The sequence below is a fragment of the Maniola hyperantus genome, chromosome 26 (genome assembly GCF_902806685.2).
Source record: "Maniola hyperantus chromosome 26, iAphHyp1.2, whole genome shotgun sequence".
In the NCBI taxonomy this organism is placed as follows: domain Eukaryota; kingdom Metazoa; phylum Arthropoda; class Insecta; order Lepidoptera; family Nymphalidae; genus Maniola; species Maniola hyperantus.
The window spans coordinates 5666786-5692862 of NC_048561.1; the positions used below are offsets into that span (position 1 = coordinate 5666786).

Genomic DNA, 26077 nt, shown 5'->3' on the forward strand with positions numbered 1-26077 from the left:
AATCGTCAAGAAATTCTGCCATTTGATTGGTTGATTCGCTGTTTACATTTTTTCACAGCCAATCAAAGGGCAGAATTCTTGACGATTGCGATAGCCATGAAATGGTTATTCTTACACAATTGGGGGGCTGGTAGGGGTAGGCATTTTTTAAAATATCTTGGGTTTCTTCATGGCATCGTACCAGGACGCTAAATCGCTTGGCGGCACAGTTCTGCCGGTAAGCTGGTAATTAGCCACGGCCGAAGCCTCCCACCAGACAATTATTGACCAGAACTAATGATTTTAAGCTTATGTCGTGGTTTAACGACATTAGATAACGGGTACATACCACGTAGGTACCAAATATCGCCAAATAAAAACATTTAACCGTGGTATGTACTAACTACCTATGTACCCGATATCCACATAACCAGAAAACTATTGGCTAAATACATTGTGGTAACTGGTAACAAGAATACCATAAATTCAACCAATCACAACAATTGCGACTGTATCTAATGATGACAATAGATGCAGATTTTCCCAAGGCTCGATACAATGCATTGGCGGTTGTATACAATGAATTGTTGCAATAGGAATAAGAACCATAAATTCAGTCAATAACAACAATTACGATTATTCGACTTTTTGAATTTCTGGGGAAAAAATAGCCCATGTCAAGTTTCCGGTCTTTAAGTCTTGTTATAAAAAAATCACGCTGATTCGTTGCTCAGCTGTTGCGGTGTGATTGAAGGATAAACCAACAAACAAACATGCTTTCGCATAACATGGTAAAGGATTTGCTGATACTTATCATTCTTCCGCATGGACATGGGCAATGGGTATCATACCGTAAGCTTTCCGAAATCGACCTACTGATCTAGTGTACCTACTAAAATATGTGCATTGTCTATATCGGTGATGATTTAAAAAACAAATCAACTACCAACCAAGAATCCTTAGACTACGCCTGACGGTAACCAACACAGACGATTAACTAATGTTTGACCACTACGCCATCTGTTGTTGAGTAGTATACACTATTACAGTGCTGCCAAGCTTTAAATGCAAAACCATCACAGAGGAATAACCATGAACCATCCATCAATCTATGGATGACTCTGGTTTGTATTCTAGGTCCATGCTCTGAGTAACTACTAAGCAGTTGTCTGTGTTCTCTTGTGTAGAAGTTCTCGTTTCAAATCTTTTTCAAATATATCTGTGTTTCGAAATAAAAATCATAAAAATAACCAAATAACTTCGTAATAATCACCGAATAATCCTCCAGCCATAGGGGTGCAACTCCAGAACATTAAAAAATCGCAAATTGAAATTCGCTTGTGGTGCCATCTAAGCGCGAGTACGGCTAAACAAATAGATAACAGTTAATAAAAGACGTAAATAGATGGCGGGCACATTGTTGTAATTTTAAATTACAAACATTTGGACAGCCACAGTCACCGTCAGTGGTGCCAGATTAGGCGAATTACCGCCATTTAGGCTACCTCGGCGGGCCAATCGGCGCCCAAAAATCCCGATTGGCTACCAGTAACCATTTAGGCTACCAGTAGGGCGATTGTCTAAAACCGGTATCAATCATTATTACAATCTCAATTGTTCTGATTGGCTGAATTTGTGCAATCCTTGTTGCAACAATGCATTGTAGCCAATAGTGAGCGAGCATTAACCAATCAGAGATGATTGTGATCGTAACATTGTAGCTGTCAAACAACCGCGGTAGGGCCCCTGGAAGATAGAAACGGGCGATTTTAGGCTACTCAGCAGGCAAAATCCTAAAACAAATTCCTAAAGGCCGGCAACGCATCGGCGGCTCCTCTGGTGCTGCAAATGTTCATGGGCGGCGGTAATCACTTAACATCAGGTGACCCGCCTGCTCGCTTGCTCGCTATATCTATTAAAAAAAAAAAAAAACGGGCGAATTCAATTGGTAAATATCTGGCAACCCTGGTCACCGTTGAAGTTCAAAACTTTTCATGTTTTCGTGTATTGTTGTTTGTGCGGTTCTAAATATTTCTATTTCTGATAAATTTATCTGACCCTGCTTTGTTTACTGGACTCTGTGTTTCCTTTAACCACCTCGATAACTACCTAAGGATTGATTTACGGACTCGATTCATGCCTGAACGATTGACCACGGCTACGGATTACGGACTTGTTTTTGCTTTGTGAAAAGATTTTCTGTCGATAGATTTGTGCAGGGAAAATGCCACGGAGATCTCGATGTGTGTTCGGATGTGAGCAATTCGGTAAGTTTAAAATCAGCTCACTTGTAATCTAACACAAATCTCTTAAACGAGTCAAACTCTATGCTCCATTAGTACATTAGGTATTTTATCATGATACTAAATAATTCCTGCGATTTCGTCCACGTGGATATCATCCAAAAAAACCATTTTAGAAATCCCGTGAGAAGTCCAATTTTCCGTGATAAAAGTAGCCTACAACCGTCTCCGATGCAAGCTATCTCTTCACCAAATAGATGATGCCCGCCACTTTGTCTACGTTGGTTTAGCGTTTTAAAGAATCCCATGGGAACTGTTTGATTTTCCGAGGCAAAAGTAGCCTATGTCCTTACCTGGATGCAAGCTTCTCTGTACCTTCTAACTTTTATCATAAACGGTTACACAAATTGACTGTGAAAAGCTAGCAGACAGACAGCCTGACATACTTTTGCATTTATAATATTGGTAAGGATTATTGACTACTAATTCTGTACATTTTTTGTTTTGTAATTAAGTGTAGGTACGTAGGTACAACATTAGATATTATTTTGAACTTTAATGACTATGGTTTTTTTATATTTTACTAGCTGCCCCAGCGAACGTCTTACCGCCTAGTCGATTTCGGGCAATTCCATAAAAACCATCCTCGTACTTCAAGGAATATTATAAAAAAAGAATTAGCGAAATCGGTTCAGCTGTTCTCGAAATTTGCGCTTAGCAACACATTCAGTGATTCATTTTTATATATATATTATAGAGATTAAGTAAATAAGTACAATAAGTATAGATAATACAATAATATATTGCATATTTTATGTTACTACTTTTTCAGATGTTTTGCATCACTTTCCAAAACCTGGCCACTCCTCTTTGAAACGATTTCAACAATGGAAAGAGATAGTAGGACAAGATTTAGAAAGCAAGACTGATGATGAAATATATACGAATTATCGAATTTGCAATCACCACTTTGAAGATCGTTTTTTATACCATCACAGTAAAAGACTAGCAAAGACAGCATTTCCTTCTCTTAACCTTGGTGAGTTTTATTTATTAGTTATTACAGTAGAGAGGATTTTGAGAAATTACATTGATTGACATGTCAATAATAGGTCAAAGCACAGATTGTAGAAGCTTGAAAACACTGGCCAAGTGTGGGTCAGACTTGTGCACAGAGGGTCCCATACTTCAGTCGTATTTTTCGACGTTTTGCACGATAAATCAAGAACTGCTATGTAGAAAATAACTGGCCAAGTGCGAGTTGGACACAGCACATAGGGTTCTGTAATACACAAGAGTAAAACAGATCACTTTTCTTAACAAGCCGCAAAACTGTAGAGGTTTATTGTTAATATCAAAAAAATCGACTTGGCAGCGCTACGGGATACCCCACTTGGTATCAAATGTAATAAGTACAAATGTTTCTATGGAATCTTCAAAACTGAAATCTCCTAATGAAGTTGCAGACAGAAACTAACTATGTATAACTAATAATTATAACATAAACACTTCTTCTAAAACTCTATTTTGCATATTTCAGGTGCCATTGATTCAAGTCTAGATGCTAATACAATAAATCAACCAGAAAGTTCTACACATAATCAATCGGTCGCTCAAAGTACCCCATCTGTGGTTCACAACATCCAAGCAGGATATTCTCAAACTCAGATTCAGAAAAAAATAATTACTAGTAAGTTGTGGCCATAAACAACAAATAATACACATACACACATACACACTGGGAGGTTACCTGGCTGGCACCCCACTAGACCTAGGTCTACTTAATTGTTATTACTTGTTTTTATCTGTATTATAAGTATTTTTTGTGTTCCTTATATGTAATTTAATATGTAATAATATCCAATAAATTTAATTTAATTTAATTAAATAAGAGATAAAAAATCTTTACTGTTTAACAAGATTTTAACAAGAATAGAGTATTGAAAATTGTCTAATAGTTAATGTATACTTAATAAAAACACCTTTTTTTTTTCAGGAAAAGCTGGTCAAAGACATGTGAATCTCAAAGTTCAGAAATTGTTAAGGAAAATAGTTAATTTGAAAAATAAATTATTCGAACAAAGAAACCAAGTAAAGATAGCAAAAAAAATGTCAAAAACAAAATTATTTAACAAGGTTCTAAAATACTTACCTATGCCTGCTCAAACACTTGTAAAAATGCAATTAACACAGCATAACAAAAAAAGCCGTGGAAGAAGATTTAATCATGCAGAAAAATTAATGTCACTCTCGATATATAAGAAAAGTCCAAAAGGCTATAACTTTTTGAGAAAAATGTTAACTTTGCCATCAAAACGAACATTACTGGATGTCCAATGGATTAATGGATGTGGCTTAAACCCTGCGATAATTAAACTTTTGAAAAATGCGGCAGACAAATTGGGGATGGAGCAACGATTATGTGTATTAATCTTTGATGAAATGTCTTTGTCTCCATCCCTACATTTCAATACAGCATTCGATCAAGTAATCGGATTTGAAGATTTTGGGGGAAATGAAATTACAGAGAATATTGCTGACCATGTTTTGGTATTCATGATAAAGGGGCTAAAAGCTAAGTTCAAACAGCCAATTTGCTATTTGTTTTGCAAAAGTGCCACAAAGGCAGTAATATTAAAAAGGTGTATTAAAAACATAATTACACAAATTAATCAAACAGGATTGGCTGTCGTCTCAACTGTCTGTGATCAATCTACAATTAACAACAAAGTTATAAATGAGCTGATAAAAGAGACTAAAGTAGATTGTCTTAGATTAGGCAACGAGCCTAGGGATAGTAGTTTTGCTGTAGAAAATAATAATATATTCCCCTTATTTGATCCCCCACATTTGTTAAAAGGAATACGAAACAATTTACTGACAAAAGAATTAAGATTCACACAGGAGGACGAAGTAAAGACTGCTAAATGGATACATTTAAAGCTTCTGTTAGATATTGATGCAGGAGAAGATGACTTACGAATGTGCAACAAGTTAACAGAAGCTCATGTACTCATAGAGAAAATTCCGAAGATGAAAGTAAAACATGCTGCACAAGTTTTTAGTCAGCGTGTATCAGGAGCGCTACGATTTTGTGCAAGTAAGTACTGTTAATGTTCTGAAACTTTTAAAGACCTGATATTTGAAGACCTTCTTCACTTTAGAATTAATTCATCAGACTTTGGTACTACTTGACTAGCAAGGACTAATCTTATTCTCAATAATTATTTATTAGCAACATATATGGCGCTATTTTACATCTGTAATGTGATGATAGTGCAACTTTAAAACATCCACAACTCCATACTAATATTATAAATGGTTGACGCCAGCTCACTATTGGCTACAATGCATTGTTGCAACAAGAATCGCACAAATTCAGCCAATCACAACAACTGAGATTGTAATAATGATTGATGCCGGTTTTATGAAATCGACCCACAGCCCACCCAATTTTGACGTTTGGTATACAAATAACTTCTTAGGGAAGGACACTACTTTTTTCTCTGAAAATCATAGAGTTCATAGATTTTAAGAAACCTAAATCCACGCGGGTGAAGTCGCGAGCATCAGCTACAAATCCATGTAAATGTGGCCTGACATTTATGTATAAAAAAATATATTTAAGTATTTATTTAAGTATTTAATTTTTAATCTTTTTTCTTTTTCAGAAAATAATTTACTACCACAAGAGTGTGCTGACACAGCCGACTTGCTGCTATTATTTGATCGTCTTTTTGACTCCTTTAATGGAGGGTCTTATAAAAAGACCCATAAAATATATAAAAATTGTTTGAAAATGAACTCTGACCATTTTAAATTATGGGATGAAAGTGTGCCAATATTAAAATCAATGCGATTTAAGATGGAAACAAAAAAAAAAGATGGAACAGTAAGTATTCGTTATGAACAGGTTCCATCAATTAAAAATTGGATCCACAATATTAAAGTTATGAAAGAATTGTGGCTATATCTAAATGAAAAACATAATGTAACTAGTTTGTTAACGCGCTGTTTTAACCAAGATCCTGTGGAAAACTTTTTCTCCTCTGTGAGGAGCCACGGGGCTAGAAACACAAACCCTACCTGCCAGCAGTTTGAAAGTATTTACAAAACATTACTTGTAAATAATTTAAATTCAAGTCACTCATTAGGGGCTAACTGTGAGGAAGATCCTAACAAAATGTTACAAAATTTAGATTGTCTTTTGATAGAAAATGACATCAAAGAGCCCCCGATGAGCAATGAGCCAATGGATACAGATCTAAGTATAGAAAATTTGGCAGATAGTAGTTCAGAAATTGGAGACAAATTAATAATCTCTGAAACTAAAAAGTATGTGACAGGGTTTGTCATAAAAAAGCTAAAAAGGAATGTGTGTAAATCTTGTATAAAATGCAATAATGAATTGTGTGACACCACCCCACCTCAAGCAGATGAATACATACATTCTATCGATATCACAAGGAGATCTCTTTACCGACCCTCGCGTAACTTTTCAAATTGTGTGAGAAATATAATAAAAATAGTAAAAAGCATGTTAAAAAATGATCCTGGGAAAAGTGGCAAAAGTCAAATGATAAAATTATTAGTTGATCAGAGTACAAGTTTTGATTTTTTAACATGTGATACACACAAAGTCAATTTGAAAAATTATATAATAAATTTTGTGATCAAATTGATTATTCACAGCTGGTGCAATAATGTAAATAAAATTTTAAAAGGTAAAAATTCAGATACTGAAAATGATAGCATAAAAATTCAGGCGTTGAGATATTATCAAACACATAAAGGTAAATAATCTATTTTATGCAATCTAATGAAATCAGTAGTTGAATTACAGACTTCGTTTGATAAAACTAGCTTATGCTCGCGACTTTGTCCGCGTGGACTTCACAAGTTTCAACCCCCTATTTCACCCCCTTAGGGGTTGAATTTTCAAAAACCCTTTCTTAGCGGATGCCTACTTCAAAATAGCTATCTGCATGCCAAATTTCAGCCCGATCCGTCCAGTAATTTGAGCTGTGCGTTGATAGGTCAGTCAGTCAGTCAGTCACCCTTTCCTTTTATATATTTAGATAAGGGGAATCATTCAAGCTTCTGTCAACTATTGCACATTCGTAAGTCATCTTCTGCATCAATATCTAACAGAAGCTATATCCGTTTGGCAGTCTTTACTAAATTGTTTTCTTTAGTAAATTGTTTTGTATTCCTTTTAACAAATATGGGGGATTAAATTGTTAATTGTAGATTGATCACAGACTCTTGCCAATCCTGTGTGATTAATTTGTGTAATTATGTTTTTAATATTACTGCCTTTGTGGCACTAGTCAAATATAATATAATCTATATATAAAAGGAAAAGGTGACTGACTGACTGACTGACTGACTGATCTATCAACGCACAGCTCAAACTACTGGACGGATCACGCTGAAATTCGGCATGCAGATAGCTATTATAACGTAGGCGTCCGCTAAGAAAGGATTTTTCAAAATTCAACCCCTGAAGGGATAAAATAGGGGTTTGAAGTTTGTATGAAACTCTGTCAGTTTTGAAGTGTCTATAAAGTTTTGTAGTTAATATTTTTGCAATTTGCAGTATGACATATTTTATTAAGCTCATATGTTAAAATCTCATTGTTAAAGATCAACTCTAAGTGTGTGAAACAGGGGTTCAAAATTTGTGTAGTCCACGCGAACGAAATCGCGGGCATAAGCTAGTAAACATAAATTCCCATCAATAAAATCAATCTAGTAGATTGGTTTTATTGATTACTTGATTTAGTATAATTTATGTTTATTATTTTACAGTTTATTTACAGGGAATTTTATTTAATATAATTTATGTTAATTTTTTTTATTTTTAATATTACAATAAAACTTAAAGCTAGCTTTATGTTAATTATCTTTGGCTCATATAACAATTATTTTATTGTTTTCTGACTACACAAATACACCAATTGTGGTAATAATTTGAAAATTATTAAAAGTAAATAACCGAAAATGTTAAATTTGAATAGTAATTATTTCACAATCTTGCGGGTCTTGAATTTGGGTATGTATTTTATAGTGTTTACATACACTTCGTATTGTTTTCTATTCTATTGTATTTTATGTATCTACCTAGTTACGAATTTATGATAATAAATATTTACAAAACCTTAAAACCTTTTTCTTTCTATAATATAGTTATAATTAAGTAGCTCAAAGAGTCATAGTCTTGTAATATATATTTTTAAACATGTTTTAAACAAACGTTAATGGAATTATTAATGTTTATTTAAAACGTGTTCCAAAAATATAAAATATTCTAGTAAAGTACATTTAAATAGCATTTAAATTTTCGCGCTCTCGCACGCCTAGCGCGCTTTTAGTGCCCTCTTGATGTGAGTACACGCGTAACTTTGAAAAAGAAATCTAGAGTCGCACATCTATTTCTAGTATATAGTAGATAATCTATGCCTCCAGCTTTTCTCTCATCTTGACTTCGTGTGACTTATAAATTTAAAAAAAACACTTGAAAGACAGCACCGAGGTAGTGATTAACTCGATTAACTGATTAGGATTGTATATATTATTTGAGTTGAGACAGCTGTGAAAGTTCAAAGAGGAAAGTTGATATACTTCCACTTGTAAATATAAAATCAAGGAATAGTAGGTAATGGATGAATATTTAGCAGTTAAAAATGAAATTATTTGCAATGGTAAATGTAAATGCTGTTTAGGTGAGACTGAATTACAGAATATTTGGAAGCAGCACAAATTTGAAGGGAAAAATGTGAACTACGGCCAAATGTTGAATGAGTGTTTCGGCATTTCGGTACGTTAGTTTCAGTGATTTACTGTTAAAAACCCCTTCAGAAAACCAAGTTAAGGTTGAGAAATGCTAAGAATTTTTTGATATGATAATTTAGTTAATAACCATATAAAATAACCTATCTTAATTCTTCCGTAAAATTTTATTATCAGAAACGTGGGAACCCTAAGTCTTATAATAAATTCTGAGGATCCTAGCCCCTGGGACCATATATGTTTTCTATCTTTTGCTGATGCGTCTATATCAGAAGTGCTTCGAGTTTTCCAAATGTTAGTCTAATCTATTCTTGAAGGTTAACAGAACTTGACATAACCACAGCCTTAGAATAGAATAGATTTTTATTCAAGTAAACTTTTACAAGTGCTTTTGAATCGTCAACTAGTTTAATTTACCACTGGTTCGGAATGCCGTTCCTACCGCAAAGAACCAGCAAGAAACTCGGCGGTTGCTCTTTTCAAGTGATCAATTTACAATATTTTTATACCATACTGTACAAGCAATTGCAGCCCCGTGCATTGCTGGAGCGAGTCAAATCCAAGCTTTCTTATCATTTACATAGTCTTGCACTGTATAATATGCTTTTTTTAAGAGCACACTACCTACAACACTACTAATACATACAATACTACCTTAGATGATTATTTTTAATAGACTAAGCAGCTTTCGCTGATGCGTCTATATCAGAAGTGCTTTGAGTCTTCCAAATGTTTGTCCAATCTATTGTTGAACTGGTTAACAGAACTTGACATAACCACATCCTTAGGCAATTTATTCCATATGTGAACAACTCTGTTGGTCAGAAAGTGTTTTGACGATGGCAATTGTTATTGTAGCTTCATATCATTTCATGTCCCATCTAGGATTGCTCCTTCTCGAATACATGCTCTCAAAATCTGGGACATTATAATAATTATTTAGTATTTTGTAAGTTTCAATTAGATCTCCTCTTTTTCGCCTGCTTTTGAAGGTTCTGAGTCCAAGTGTTTGTTCATAGGGGAGATCTTTCAGTTCCCTAGGCAACTAAGTGGCTCGCCTCTGCACCCTTTCCAACAATTCTATATCCTTATGAACTTATATGATGATGATGATATATTTAATTTCAGTGGGAACCTTCTAATACAGCAGAGTGGATCTGTAACATTTGTGTGTCGCGGTTGGGAGACGCAATGGCCTTTAAGCAGGAGATCTTAATCACCCAGGATATACTACAAGATGGTACGTAGGATAACCTTAAGCTCCAGGGTACAAGACTATGCCAGTAGTCTCAATGGACTCTTGGCATAGTTTGATTAGGGACCTCCACACGCCATGGTCTTGCGCTGCCTGAATCCAGCGGCTCCAAGCGACTCGTCTGATGTCGTCCGTCCACCTAGTGGGGGGGTCTTCCAACACTGCGTCTTCCGGTGCGAGGTTGCCATTCTAGCACCTTGGGCAACATCTATCGGTTTTACAAACTATGTGCCCTGCCCATTGCCACTTCAGCTTCGCAACCCGTTGAGTTATGTCAGTTACTCTAGTTCTCCTACGGATCTCCTCATTTCTGATTTGATCACATAGAGAAATAAAAGAAGTGGACATTAATTAGTATTGTTGTTGCAGATTTATATATAAATATTAAAGTGGAGGATGGTGAAGACTCTGCTTCTCAAGAGGGTAATTATGAAGAAGTGGAGTATCTAGAGGATGAACCAGAATATGAACTTGAGATTAGTATGGATTTGTTTTGATTTATCTATTTTTTTTTTTTTTTTCTTACTAGCTGATGCCCGCGACTTCGTCTGCGTGGATTTAGGTTTTTGAAAATCCCGCCGGAACTTCTTGATTTCCTGGGATAAAAAGTAGCCTATGTCGCTCTCCAGGTCTTAAACTATACCCATGCAAAAAATCACGTCAATCCGTTGCACCTTTGCGACGTGATTGAAAGATAAACCAACAAACCAACAAACATACACACTTTCGCATTGATAATAAGGGAACTGATGTTTCATGAACAGTTTGCTAAGTTTCCTTCTCTCTCGCACATTCTAATAATTTCAATAATTGTAAATAAAAAATGGTACACTCAAAACCTAAACAATAAAATAACGTTCATTTTAGACATATTTATTTTTAAAAAAATATCATAAACATAGCGCATTTAGAATAACAACACCTCTCTCTCTTTTCAGACATACCCTCTAGTTCGCAAGTATCGACGCCGAAGCGACGCAAGCCGAAGTACCCTCCAAAACTTCCACGGCACCGCAGAAACAAGACATACAAGCAATACACAAAAAACGTCCTTTATGAGGCCGTGCAGAGCGTTCTATCCGGGGACATGGAATGTACTGAAGCTGCGCGGTCGTACGGTATACCCAAGGGCACTTTGCAAGCTAAAGTCAATGAGTCAATGGACACTAAGGAAGGTGAGTCATAGCCATACACAATGAGCGACCTTTATGAGTTAGTAGAGAGCCTTATATACTGGAACATGCAGTGTATTGAAGCCGCGCGGTCGTGTGGTATACCCAAGGGCACTTTACAAGCTAAAGTCAATGAGTCAATAGACACTAAGGAAGGTGAGTGATAGCAGTACACAATGAGCGTGACCTTTATGAGTTAGTACAGACCGTTTTATACAGTTCAAATGGCACTTTGCAGACTAAAGTCAATGAGTCAGTGGAGACTAAGGAAGGTGAGTCATAGCCATAGACAATGAGCTACCTATACAGAGCGTTGTATGCGGGAACGTGCAGTGTATAAATGCCATGCGGTTGTATGGTATACCCAAGGGCACTTTGCAGGCTAAAGTCAATGAGTCAATGGACACTAAGGAAGGTGAGTCGTCATCATCATCATGATCAACTCATCGCCGGCTCACTACAGAGCACGGGTCTCCTCTCAGAGTGAGATGGGTTTTGGCCATAGTCTACCACGCTGACCATGTGCGGGTTGGTAGACTTCACACACCTTCAAGAACATTATGGAGAACTCTCAATCATGCAGGTTTCGTCACGATGTTTTCCTTCACCGTTAAAGCAAGTGATATTTTAATTACTTAAAAACTACTTAGTATTCCATGTTAGATTGCATTATCTCACTCGTGTTGTTTTGCAGATGAACCCAAAGGGTCGAACAATGACAAGCACTACAAACTAATAGAAGACATCCAAACCATCCTGAAGTACACCAACGCTATACCGTTCAGGACGAGAGCGATGAACAGATACTACTGCTTCTATTGTCCAACGAACGGCCGATTCTTCGAGGACCCGGACGAGTTGCGCTCACACACACATACTAAACATCGCAACAACAAAATCTACAGCATCGAACTGCTCATGAGACCGCAATGGATGAACGAAGTCATCAAACTGGATGTTAAAGACTTGCACTGTATACAATGCCGTACCCCTTTACCGGACTGGAATGACATGTTTGTGCATTTCGCTGAAACACACCACATCGGCTTCGATGAGGCGTACACAAAAATTATACCGTACGCTTTGACCTCTGATTTGAACTGTGTCCTATGCCATGACAGCTTTCACAACTTTGGACATCTGGATGCCCATATGAACGAGCACTACAGTAACTATATATGCTACGAATGCGGAGATACGTTTCTAGCAGCGAACCGTTTAGATAAACATTTGACAGTGCACAAAGTTGGGAGCTTCCCGTGTAAGTTATGCGACAAGGAGTTCAAGTTGGAGCGGTACTTGGCCAAGCATTGTGCGTTGGTACACCGACAGGAGAGAAAGTGTAAGTGTCTGTATTGCGACGAGAAGTTCGTGGACCAGTTCAACCGACACAAGCATGTGACGGAGGCCCACAAGGATAAAGTGAAGACCATCACTTGTGAAGTGTGCGGGAGAGTGTTCACGTGGAAGTCCTACTATGTGGCACATGTGCGGAAACGACACAGCGGCGTAAAGAACCACAAATGCCCACACTGCTCTAAAGCGTTCCTGATGCGACATGAACTGGTGAACCATCTAGTGGTGCACACGGGGGTCAGGAATTATGTGTGTCTGTGTGGAGAGAGTTTCAAGAGGGCTAACGATTTGAGGAGACACGTCCAACTTGAGCACGAGGAAGAAATGACTATTATTGGCGAATAAAAATAATTGATATACTTGCTGTTACAGTTCTTGCAATTCACTTGCAATGAACTTTACTTGTGGTGACGTCGTTTACATGGTCATTGCGTAAGTGTGTGTGTATGTCGAACCAATCAGTCGCGAGCAAGCGCTGTCAAACGCACACATTTAGTGTTCCTTACGTAACGCAAGCATGAGTCAGTAGCCTTCGTGAAATGCAAGAACTATAATACTATCATTCTTCCACATGGACTTTAGGCTTGTAAATTTATTAATTGTTTTTAAATATTAGGTTACAGATAAATACTAGGAAAAATGTTATGTAGGTTGAGCTAATTAATTTTTTTTGTATTAATAAAAAAAAATAAAAAATTGAATAGACAAGTTATTATAAAATTAGCGTTATTATTTGTTCACATTCCTTTTTGCCCTGCGCAGCCTGAAAATCTTAGTTTATCTGTGATCCCTCCCGTATAAGTCCTGCAGATTGCTAATGCGCGTCACTGCGTGGCCGCCATTTTAGTGACGTCAGCACTTAAGTTTCGAGCTGATGGTATATTATTATTTCAAGTTCTCAAATGGTGTGTGAAGGCTACCAATCTGCACATGGCCAGCGTTGTAGACTATGGCCAAAAACCCTTCTCACGCTGGGAGGAGAACCGTTCTCTGTAGTAAGCCGGCGATGGGTTGATGATGATGATACCTAAAATATCAATTCACCATCAGAAACTCTCGAATCCCCACGGCTTAGGATTTCAGTACCTTACAGCATCAGGATTGAGGAGTTGGGATCCGAAATTCAATGGTGTAGTCTATGCTTGTCACCAAAAATACTATTGCATCATCCGCAGTTTCTGAATCACTACAGTTTAGGAGTGCTGTAGGTACCCTACATCATCAGGGTTGAGGAGTCGAGTCCAAGCATGAAGTCGTTGCTTGGTAAGTAACATTAATTCACTATGAACACTTCCTAAATCTTGATAACTTAGACGGGCAGTAACCCTGCAGCATCAGGATTGAGGAGCCGGATCAAGAAATTTTTATGGGACCACCATGGAAACCGGTGATGGAAATTGGAAACATCCACTGCTGATTAAAAAAAACGGGCCACCTTGATCCTTTGTCTGAGTATCACATTACGATTAGGGCACAGACCAATAACATATAGGATACAGACCACCAACTCCATAGACGATGTTTGTTTCAGTAGTAAGGGGAAGTGGGAGGCAAGGAATTTATATAACAAATTGTCATTGTTGTAGTGATCGTCTGTCTCACATTTTATTGGTTTTTACTATGAGAATCCACAGGACCATCTCTTTCTAACTTTATATAATATATAGCAATTATATGCCCGGATTGTCGTAAATTAGGGATGGCGTGACAGCAGGAAAACCGTAACTTTTTAGTGATGTCCTTTTTACAGATTTTAACGGTTTTGCTATTAATTACCGATTTTCAGTATTTATCGGTAATCCTACTAATAATTTATTAAGAAATTTAGTTTTTCAAAAAAAAATCAATCAAATTTATCAAAATATAAAAACTTTATTTAGAATAGACAATAACCATGTTCCAGTTGTAATTGACGATAAGTGTTCATCTGTATTCTTAAGCTGTGGGCCACATCTCTGCTGAAGACTTGCGCAGCAAGTTTCACCTGTAATGCATGGTTACTTTTTTATAGATAATTATGTTAATAAACTAAATTTGATAATGCAATTTAGATTTAAAGATTGGGTTTAAAATATAATTAAAGAATTTAAATGAGTAGTTTGGAAATTCATTAGGATTCAAATTTTTATTCAAAAAATTATCTTTTATGCTCATAATTATACTATCCTAAACCTATTTTTTTTTTTTTTTTTTTTTTCTAATTATCCTAATCCTAATGTTAATATTATAAACTAGCCGATGCCCGCGACTTCGTACGCGTGGATTTAGGTGTTTAAGAATCCTGTGGAAACTCTTCAATTTTCCGGGATAAAAAGTAGCCTATGTCCTTCCCCGGGATGCAAGCTATCTCTGTACCAAATTTCGTGAAATCGGTTGAACGGTTGAGCCGTGAAAAGCTAGCAGACAGACAGACAGACACACTTTCACATTTATAATATTAGTATGGATGTGAAAGTGTGGATGTTTGGATGTTTGTTACTCAATCACACAAAAACAGCTGAACGGATTTGGAATGGAGATAGATTATACCCTGAATTAACATATAGGCTGCTTTTTATCCCGGAAAATCAAAGAGTTCCCGCGGGATTTTGAAAAATGAAAATCCACGCAGTCGCTGGCATCACCTAGTATGCTCATAATTATCTTCGTCACTATTGGGCGCCGACCCTGGTTATTGGTACTTCTTGTTTTTATGGTGTCTATGTGATCACGTGATGAGATTTTGGTACGCTGAAACTTAAAATTGACCAACAACAAGGTCTACAACCCATAGTTTCAGAGACAGTGCTTTCAAAAACGTGATAACATAGACACCACGAAAACAAGAAGTTTTAGTACCAATAACTAAGGTCTGCGCACCATAGTTTTATTGGATTTTTTCCATGGCAAGGACATTATCACAAAGCTATTGTTACAAAACAAATGTTCAGTTACTTGCCTTCAACTTGTCATATCAATTTGGTTTCACATGCTTGTCTGTTAATTTGGTAGACCATCCAACACCTGCCACACCATCAACAGCAAACAGCTTCTCGATGTAGTCCCACTGAGCACGCTGACTCCCGATGAGCAAGTCCTTCTTCTGAAAATTATTGTGGAAACATTTGAGTAAATGTGGGACATCATATATATGATATATTTATGATTCAGTGGTTGAGAGTAATGAGTAATAGAAGTTGTTGGCTCTAAAATAGAGTGCTGAATTAAATCTGGTGACTTCTGTTTGTCAGGAATCGGGATATTTGGCAAGGGATTTACTAAATCTATAGGACTTGAAATAACAGAAGCTTGCTCATTCCTACTTTGTTTGTCTGTTTGTGAAGTCGATGGGATATCGACTATGTTAACATCGAGGGGTTTACCAGTCTGTAAAGGGGATATCTCTAGAAATTTGTCAATTTTAAAATGTACTATACCAGGGTTTTTAGAAGACTGTGTAATATGCAAATTCAGCGTGGGAATTGAATCTTTTGTCAATCTATTATTTACGATATACCGAGGTAAGAAATGGGATTCGCAAATCCTGACATTTTTTAATTGCCTAAGGGAGTACTTACGCAAATACGTACAGTTAATCAACCATGCTTTCCATCTAGTTGTGTCGGTAAAAAGTACGGCGTGTAAATGTAGGGTGCTTTTACACTTAGGTACACTACACTGCCTCATATCAGATAAAAAGGATACTAGGTATTTAGAAACACTAACAATTATTACTAAGCCTAAATTAGGCAGGCAAGTTTAAAGAGCACATCCACTATATCTCTCAATTAAAACAAAAACATAAAAAACTGAAAATAGAAATATAAAACGAATATCCTGTTAAAACTGCAGCACACTTCAAGGTTTAAACTCTCGCAATGGATTAAGGAGAAAAATTGAGTTTTTTAGGTTAGGTTATAAAATCTCTCAAAACCGACATGTTTTTATTTCGAAATTCTATGTAATGAAAGCCGATTGGATCTAATCACCGACCAATAAGATTTGAGCAAAAAATATCATAGTGTGTTGTATGTACATGTATCTTTAATACTGTGTGAGTGGAGCGAGATAGTCCTGTGGATTTCGAAAGAGGAATAGAAAGTGCGAAAGAAATGGACTGATGCATCTTTTATGGCCCTCAGTTGACAGGGCCTGGATTAGGGCTCTAGTATATAGTAGATAATCTATGGATTAGGGTCTGTGGTTTTATCCAGAGACCACAGACCAATAACACTTCCAGAAAAAGCAAAAGCTAATTTTTTTTAACTAGTTGTACGGCCTTGGGTTCTAGCCCCTTTTGAGCCTTAAAGCGAAAAAAGAGAAAACTAAGCCAAAGAGTATGTACTCACTAAGTGATCATAGATTCGTGGTGATCACTAATATTACGATTTACGCGACTGCGCTTTGTTATTTGTTTTTTTTTGAAGTGGTCATGGGTGTGATGTTGGTGATTATATTGTGATTATAATATAGAAGTTCAAAACAATCAATATGGGCAAGATTAAAATTAAAAAGTCTGGCCAAAGTCAGCAGTGCCGATGCTGTTTAAAGGAGATCGGCCTCAAGGAGTTATGGACGGAGTACTACAACGGGGAAGAGCGAGAGGTTTACGGTGAAATGGTGAACGATTGCTTTGCGTTGCCAGTAAGTATTGTTATCTACATCATCATCAATGTCGATCGATACACGTCCACGTCTGGAGATAGATCTCTTGTAGGTACTTCAACACACCGTGGTCTTGCGCTGTGTCTGTCTACCTAGTGGTGGGGGTCATCTACCACTGCGCTTTCCCGTGCGAGGTCGCAGTTCTAGCTACTTAAGACCCTGACGTCTATCGGTTTCTGGTTCGGTTACCGTATTGGATGCGTCTATATGAGAAGTGCTTCGAGTTTTCCAAATGTTTGTCCAATCTATTCTTGAACTGATTAACAGAACTTGACATAACCACATCCTTAGGCAATTTATTCCATACTAGCTTATGCTCGCGACTTCGTTCGCGTGGACTATACAAATTTTAAACTCCTATTTCACCCCCTTAGGGGTTGAATTTTCAAAAATCCTTTCTTAGCTGGTGTCAACATCATAATAGCTATCTGCATGCCAAATTTCAGCCCGATCCGTCCAGTAGTTTGAGCTGTGCATTGATAGATCCGTCAGTCAGTCAGTCACCTTTTCCTTTTATATATTTAGAAGAATGTGAATAACTCTGTTGGTCAGAAAGTGTCAATCATAATCGACTCACACACATGTTCCAAGGTACCTATTAAGCCTCTAGTAATGACCCTTCAAGTGAGTTCACTTTCTTCTTTCTTACGTAACTACCTGCTTGTTCCAGTGGGAGCCCCTGTTTGGCAAGACTGAGCACATTTGCGATGGCTGCATCGGCCGACTCCGCGACGCAGTCAGCTTCAAGCGAGAGATACTGTACTCTAACCAGTTGCTCAACCAACAAGCCAAAAATGGTAACTATTTATTAATACTACTTCTTACTAATTTTTATTCTTTTTTATTTTTTTTCCACACAAAAAGAAAAAAAATTTGGTTTCTTCATGCTCGTAAGCGCTTGGCGGCTTGTCTGAGCACTGCACATGCCTCTGTCGTTAATACTTAGTCTAATACTCTAGGTAGGTATGTGCAATTATTATGAACATAATTAATGTAATAATTTTTATGCCATCTTTAACAAGTATTATCTAGATTACCTATATGCCCTATTTTGTACAATTGTTTTATATTGTATTGTTCTATGCCGATGTGACTTTCGTAAGCGCTTGTAATGAGTCTAAATCGAAATAAATACAAATTCAAATGTAGGTAGGTAGTTTTAAACAAGCTTCAATTTCTGCATATGATTTAGGTCTTGCCACGCCAAAATGCACCATGCCACACATAATCGATCTAATTACTTGACGGTGTATTGCGGGGGTAATGCTGTCCTAGTGGATAAGATGTTGGCCAATGGTCTATACTAATCTATATACGAGTATATAAAATCCTTTCTTAGAGGATGCCTACATCATAATAGCTATCTGCATGCCAAATTTCAGCCCAATCCGTCCAGTATGTAGTTTGAGCTGTGCGTTGATAAATCAGTCAGTCAGTCAGTCACCTTTTCATTTTATATATATAGAATATAGATGATGATGTCTGTATTGAAACATCAACTGTTTCAGAGTCCAAACTCAGTGTGAAACAAGAGGAAGAGTCAGACGTAGAGTTGGAGACGGAGTACCTCAGCATTGAGTACATGGATGAAGACGATGATGACAAGGATAAGAATCTTATGGGTGAGTGTTTACACTACAGGGTGTAACCAGAACGCTAGCAAAAATGAAGACAGGTGATACTACTGATGATTACTGATATGATATCACAAACAAAAACGCAAGAAAAATATAAGAAAATCCATACTAATACTATAAATGCGAAAGTGTGTCTGTCTGTCTGTCTGTCTGCTAGCTTTTCACAGTCCATCCGTTCGACCGATTTTGATGAAATTTGGTACAGTGATAGCTTGCATCCCGGGGAAGGACATAGGCTACTTTTTATCCCAGAAGATCAAAGAGTTCCCGCAGGATTTTGAAAAATGTAAATCCACGCGGACGAAGTCGCGAGCATCAGCTAGTTCATTATAATTTTGTAAATGTTTACGATATATTGCAAATAAAACATCTGACTGATGCTAGAGGTCAACGAACGTTGCGTAAGTAGACCACTCGGAGTCAATGCCGCGTCGTAGGTGGGGCATTGACCTGAGTTTTGCACACTATACATTGCGGGTTTGAAAAATACTAAATCTACAAGTCTAAGGCAATTTGTTATTGGTATTGGATTGTGTTTAGATAGTATAACAATAACGCTAAGTTTTTGTTAGCATTCTGGTTACATCCTGTATATGTTTAGTGACTGCAGATGATGAGGTCCTAGGTTCGATTCCCGGTTCGACCCAAAAATAGTTAGGTTATAGATTTTTAGGGTCTGTCTGTCTGTCTGTCGTGTCTGTCATGAAAACCTATAGGATACTTCCCGTTGACCTAGAATCATGATATTTGGCAGGTAGGTAAGTCTTATAGTACAAGTAATAAAAGAGAATAAACCTGAAAACCGTGAATTTGTGGTTACATCACACAAAAAAAATGTGTTTGTGAACAAATAATTAGTATTATCAAAGTAAGATAACTATACAAAGTGGGGTGTCATATGAAAGGGCTTCACCTGTACATTCTAAAACAGATTTTTATTTATTTTTATGCATAATAGTTATTGATTTATCGTGAAAAATTAAGAAAAAATTACCTAAATACGAAACCCTCGGTGCGCCAGTCTCGCAGTCTGACTCGCACTTGGCCGGTTTTTTAAAAAAATTCTCAGTAGCTAGCCCAGAGTTAGAAAGTTGGCGGTGTTCCATCCCCGTGCCTCGGAGAGCACGTAAAGCCGTCGGTTCTGATTTCTCTCCGGTCGTGTCGGATTTCAGGCCCATCGCGCTATGAGTACTATGAGCTAACCGTCCTGTACTGAAATCTGTATTTAAAACACATCAACTAGCTTATGCTCGCGACCTCGTCCGCGTGTACTATACAAATTTTGAACCCCTATTTTACCCCCTTAGGGGTTGAATTTCAAAAATCCTTTCTTAGCGGATGTCTACGTCATAATAGCTATCTGCATGCCAAACAGCCTAATCCGTCCAGTAGTTTGAGCTGTGCGTTGATAGATCAGTCAGTCAGTCATTCACCTTTTCCTTTTATACATTTAGATAACAATATTTAACTCTAACTTTATATTCTAGAAATCAAAATAGAGCAAGAAAGCAAGTTGGAAACGTCCGTCAAAGAAGAAGCGTCGCCCTCCAAGCGCGGCAAACGGTACACTGAGGACGACTTGAAGAAGTGTATGGAAGCTGTCATGAGCGGGAAGATGTCGCAGACCAAAGCATCTATCGTGTACCACGTGCCGAGGAAGACCATCAGCGCTGCGGTCGCAAGTGAGTTCACTTTCACTTTTCACCTTTACTTTTCACTTTTAGTGTAGCGTTAGGTATAGAAGTGAGGATGTTGCAAAACAAAACATCACGTGTTGTGGAAGACCATCAGTGTTGCGGATGCAAGTGAGTTCACTTTCACTTTAAATAAGTTTTATTTTTCACTTTTAGTGAATAAGATATCGCTTACCAAAGCGTCTATCGTATACTACATGCCGAGGAAGACCATCAGCGCTGCGGTTGCAAGTGAGTTAACTTTCACTTTTAGTGAATAAGAGCTTTAGGTGTAAACGCCGTAAAGAGCGGCAAAATGTCTAACTATACCATGTGCCGAGGACGGCCATGTTGCGGTTGCAGGTGAGTTCAGTTTCACTTTTCACTTTTAGTGTGTAAACCATAACGTTAGAAGTGAAATAGGCAAGATATCGAAGACCAAAGCGTCTATCGTATACCACGTGTCGAGGAAGACCATCAGTGCTGCGGTTGCTAATGAGTTCACTTTCACTATTCACTTTTACTTTTCCTTTTTTTATGTAAGACCATAGCGTTAGATATAACATAAGGTATATAATAAAGTGTCTATCGTATCGTACCAATTTCCACGTGCGACTAACGAAATTTAATAAAATATTTCCTTTACTAAAATATAATTTAAATCGATTGATGTGAAGACAAGATATTATTATTGTAGAAATATAATGTATATTTTCTTTTTTTTGATATCTTAGCATCTTAGCAAATATTTTTACGATATCGTCAAATCGATTAAAACACTTTCTGACCAACAGAGTTACATATGGAACAACAATTTATTACATATGGAATAAATTGCCTAAGGATGTGGTTATGTCAAGTTCTGTTAACCAGTTCAAGAATAGATTGGACAAACATTTGGAAAACTCGAAGCACTTCTGATATAGACGCATCAGTCTATTAAAAATAATAATAATTTTGATGTGACGCTACGTTATATTTTGCTGCACTTTTACTGTTTTTTACCAAGTACCCTCATTTATACGTAGGTACGTATACTCTATCCACGGAGAGAAGTTAACATAGGTCTCTTTCTGCTACGCTATCCCATACAAATGACAAAGACAAAAAAGTTAGTGGGCGTTAACCATTTTGAGTGGCCAACCAATCACAAACGAAACTATGTTTTCCGTACTACTCTCCACGGAAAAAAATAACGTTATCCATCTAAAAAAAATAAAAAAATTGCCAGACAGCGGGTACTGCAGACAGAAGTGAAAAAAGCTATAAAATAACAGTGTTTTTAAGGTTCCTTACATCAAAAGGAAAAAAAGAACCCTCACTTCGTTGAGGATCACTTCGTTGTGTCTGTCGTGTCTGTTAAGAAAACCTATAGGGTACTTCCCGTTGACCTAGAGTAATGAAATTTGGGAGCCAGGCATCAGCTAGTTTTTGAAATAAAAAAAAATGGCGGACTACTAGGCCATAGGTAGGCCATGCTGCATATTAAAATACTAGCCGATGCCCGCGACTTCGTCCGCGTGGATTTACATTTTTCAAAATCCCGCAAAACTATTTGATTTTCCGGGATAAAAAGTAGCCTATGTGTTAGTCCAGAGTATAATCGATCTCCATTCCAAATTTCATCTAAATCCGTTCAGCCGTTTTTGCGTGATTGAGTAACAAACAGCGAAACATCCATACTTTCACATTTGTAATATTAAAAATATTAGGATTTAACCCCCAGCTTAGGGGTTGTTAATATAAAATGTCAAGTGCCATAAGTTACTTGGGACAATAGATGGTGAGTACCTGTTTTGTTTATTCTTTGTATTATATTTTTAAAGTTATTTCATTTTCTATAAGTATTTTAGATAGTACTTACAAATAGTTTAGTTAGATACTTAAAAATAGTTTGGCAGCTGATCTATTGTTCCAAGAATGTAAAAATAGACAAAACTAGCTTTTGCTCGCGACTTCGTCCGCGTGGACTACACAAAATTCAAACCCCAATTTCATTCCCGTAGGGGTTGAATTTTAAAAAATCCTTTCTTAGCGCGTTCGCTAGGAAAGAATTTTTGAAAATTCATCTCCTAAAGGGGTGATATAGGGGTATGAAATTTGTGTAGTTCACGCTGACAAAGTCGCGAGCATAAGGTAGTTAAAATATAAAGTAAATTTTTTTTCTATGTATCAAGTAATAGCCAAAAATATCAGTTAAGAAGTTATAAACGAAGACACAGGGGCAAACGTGGCAAAAATAAATCAAATTGTATTGTTTAAATTTTTTTCAGAAATGCCGGCAGAACTCGGCGGAAAGCTGCCGCATAGGAGGGACAAGCTGGGCTTAAAGAAGCGACAAGACAACCTGGACAGTCTCATCCTGTTCACCAACGCCACCCCCTTTAGGGATGTCCGCAATGGACACATCTGTTACTTTTGTCACTTTCAACACGACGCAGACACCCTGAAAATACATACCATCGAAAATCATTTGAGGAACCAAGAAACGGCGATAAAAATTAAAGTTATCTCCGACAAAAGTGTTAAACTCGACATCACGGATTTGACTTGCGAAATATGTGGCGACAGTCTACCGACATTGGAAAGCGCGTTCGATCACTTACGGTTAAAACACGAGGTAGAAATCCACACGGACTCAAAAGACCATCTTGTGCCGTTCAAATTCGACGGAAAAACTCAAAAATGCGTCGTTTGCAACTTGGACTTTCAGAGCTTCAAGCTTTTAAACGACCATATTAACTTGAATCATTACAAAAATTATGAGTGTAAGATATGCGGACGAGGTTTCATAAATAAGAGATCTTTGCAGGCACACGGGTATATTCACGAAACGGGTGAGTTTCCTTGCAAATATTGTGATGAAACGTTCACGATACGCACGCGTTTGATACAGCACGAAAAATACGTGCATTTGAATAAAAAGAAACGCAATAAATGCTTGTATTGTGAAGAGAAATTCCTTGATGTGACACAGAAGGACAAACACGAAAGTGAAATCCACGGGATTGATAGACGGATGTATCAATGCAATTCTTGTGAGAAGGTGTACTACAGCCGCCACGCTTTGCAAAGGCATACAGTAGGGTTTCATTTAAAGATGCGGCCGTACAAATGTACGGAGTGCGATGCGAGATTTTTCACCCGAAACACTTTAAACACGCATATGGTAAGACATACGGGTGAGAAAAGTTTTCAGTGCGATGTGTGCAAGAAGCGCTATGGACGACGGTCGACTTTAGCGGAACATTTGCGTATACACGCCAACGATAGAAGGTATAAATGCGAAGTCTGCGGTAAGCGCTTCGTGCAAAAGTGCAGTTGGCGAGGACATATGCGGAATAAGCATAAGTGCTTCCGTAATCAATACGAAAATGGTTCTGCCAATGGATCTCGCGCACTAGTAGTCCAAGTCCAAGAGTAATGGACCAGACCTGGGTTACATGTGTGGCGGTTGCCACAGTTGCAACTAGATGGCGCTATTCAATCGATAACATTTCATGACGTTATCCCGAACAAATGTACCGCCGACAGTACTCGCGCTAATAGAGTTTTCTGCAATCTGGACTATATTAAAAAGTTTCAAGAGCACAACCAACCGCTCGGTGGGAGATCTCCCTTTAGTAGGGTCGAACTTGCACACAGCTCCCGTACACATGCAAGAAGCGCTATGGACGACGGTCGACTTTGGCGGAACATTTGCGTATACATGCCAACGATAGAAGGTATAAATGCGAAGTCTGCGGTAAGCGGTTCGTGCAGAAGTGCAGTTGGCGAGGACATATGCAGAATAAACATAAGGGAAATGCGTGAGGTGCTTCCGTAATCAATACGAAAATGGTTCTGCCAATGGATCTCGCGCACTAGTAGTCCAAGTTTGGACTCAATGGACCAGACCTGGGTTACATGTGTGGCGGTTGCCACAGTTGCAACTAGATGGCGCTATTCAATCGATAACATTTCATGACGTTATCCCGAACAAATGTACCGCCGACAGTACTCGCGCTAACGGAGTTTTCTGTAATCTGGAGCATTTGCGTATACATGCCGACGATAGAAGGTACAAATGCGAAGTCTGCGGTAAGCGGTTCGTGCAAAAGTGTAGTTGGCGAGGACATATGCGGAATAAGTATAAGGAAAATGCGTGAGGTGCTTCTGTAATCAATACAAAAATGGGTCTGGTCATCAATTTTGGGAATCTCGCGCGCTAGTAGTCCAAGTCCAAGTATACCGAAATAAATTTTGTTTTAAGATTTATTGTTATTTTATTTTACAATTGCATAATATATATGCAAATATTATTTTATAATTTGACGACCTCCCTGGCGCAGTGGTGAGCGCTGTGGTCTTAATAGTGGGAGGTCCTGGGTTCGATTCCTGGCAGGGGTTTGGAATTTTATAATTTCTAAATTTCTGGTCTGGTCTAGTGGGAGGCTTCGGCCGTGGCTAGTTACCACCCTACCGGCAAAGCCGTGCTGCCAAGCGTTTTAGCGTTCCGGTACGATGCCGTGTAGAAACCAAAGGGGTATGGGTTTAATAAAAACTGCCATATCCCTTCCAGGTTAGCCCGTTATCATCTTAGACTGCATCATCACTTACCACCAGGTGAGATTGCAGTCAAGGGCTAACTTGTATCTGAATAAAAAAAAAACAATCACAGGCGCCGATTCTCTTGTACACATTCTGTAAACTAAACTAAATTGACAGGTCTAAATCTAGTGCCATCCTTTTCCACAAGCAACATTATGAAAGGGATCGCAATAGATTTAGACCTGTCATTTTAGTTTAGTTTAGAGATTGTGTACAACGGAATTAGACCTGGGCGCGTTTGGATCCCTCGTAGCTTTAGTTTTAAGTTTACGTAATAATTATCACCACTGTATCTTACAAATCCAACAACGGAATCCAAAAGAGTAATTTATTACCTATTTTGAATCATTTGACTTTTGACTTTTAGCCATAATATTCATTTGAGCAGGTTTATGTGGTTTAAAAAAAAAATGTATAAGTCATCATCATCATGATCAACCCATCGCCGGCTCACTACAGAGAACGGGTCTCCTCTCAGAGTGAGAAGGGTTTTTGCCCATAGTCTACCACGCTCTTTAAGTGCGGATTGGCAGACTTCACACACATTTGAGAACATTATGGAGAACCCTCATCATCATCATCATCATCATCAGCCTGTGGACGTCCATTGTTTGACATAGGCGTTCCCTAAAGAGCGCCACCACACCCGGTCCTTAGCCTTCCTCATCCAGCCAGCCTCTTTATATCGTCGGTCCATCGTGCTGGAGGGCATCAAACACTCTCAGGCATGCAGATT

At 37.8% G+C, this 26077-nt stretch overlaps 1 protein-coding gene and 1 long non-coding RNA gene across 2 annotated transcripts; one reads left to right on the top strand and one right to left on the bottom strand.

Moving 5' to 3' along the window:
• Positions 1–1164: 1164 nt before the first annotated feature.
• LOC117994290 (zinc finger protein 493-like) lies at positions 1165–25008 on the top strand. Its single transcript, XM_069507385.1, has 11 exons — positions 1165–1275; positions 8664–9042; positions 10143–10254; positions 10639–10749; positions 11208–11444; positions 12136–13139; positions 17250–17420; positions 18112–18238; positions 18950–19063; positions 20566–20760; positions 23025–25008. Exons 2-11 carry the CDS (start codon positions 8884–8886, stop codon positions 24173–24175), a joined length of 3381 nt encoding a protein of 1126 aa, XP_069363486.1. The 5' UTR covers positions 1165–1275; positions 8664–8883; the 3' UTR covers positions 24176–25008.
• On the bottom strand, positions 14650–16918 carry LOC138404259 (uncharacterized). The gene is made up of 2 exons (XR_011238263.1): positions 15736–16918; positions 14650–14781 (listed from the first exon to the last, which is right to left on the bottom strand). It is a non-coding gene; the product is annotated as an uncharacterized lncRNA (long non-coding RNA).
• Positions 25009–26077: the final 1069 nt, after the last annotated feature.

What these genes read in the sequence shown, in the direction of transcription:
- LOC117994290 (XM_069507385.1), top strand. Translation starts at nt 8,884, where the DNA reads ATGGATGAATATTTAGCAGTTAAAAATGAAATTATTTGCAATGGTAAA. An exon ending in ATGAGTGTTTCGGCATTTCG is followed by an intron (nt 9,043 to 10,142) that starts GTACGTTAGTTT and finishes ATTTAATTTCAG; the next exon opens with TGGGAACCTTCTAATACAGC. An exon ending in AGAATATGAACTTGAGATTA is followed by an intron (nt 10,750 to 11,207) that starts GTATGGATTTGT and finishes CTCTCTTTTCAG; the next exon opens with ACATACCCTCTAGTTCGCAA.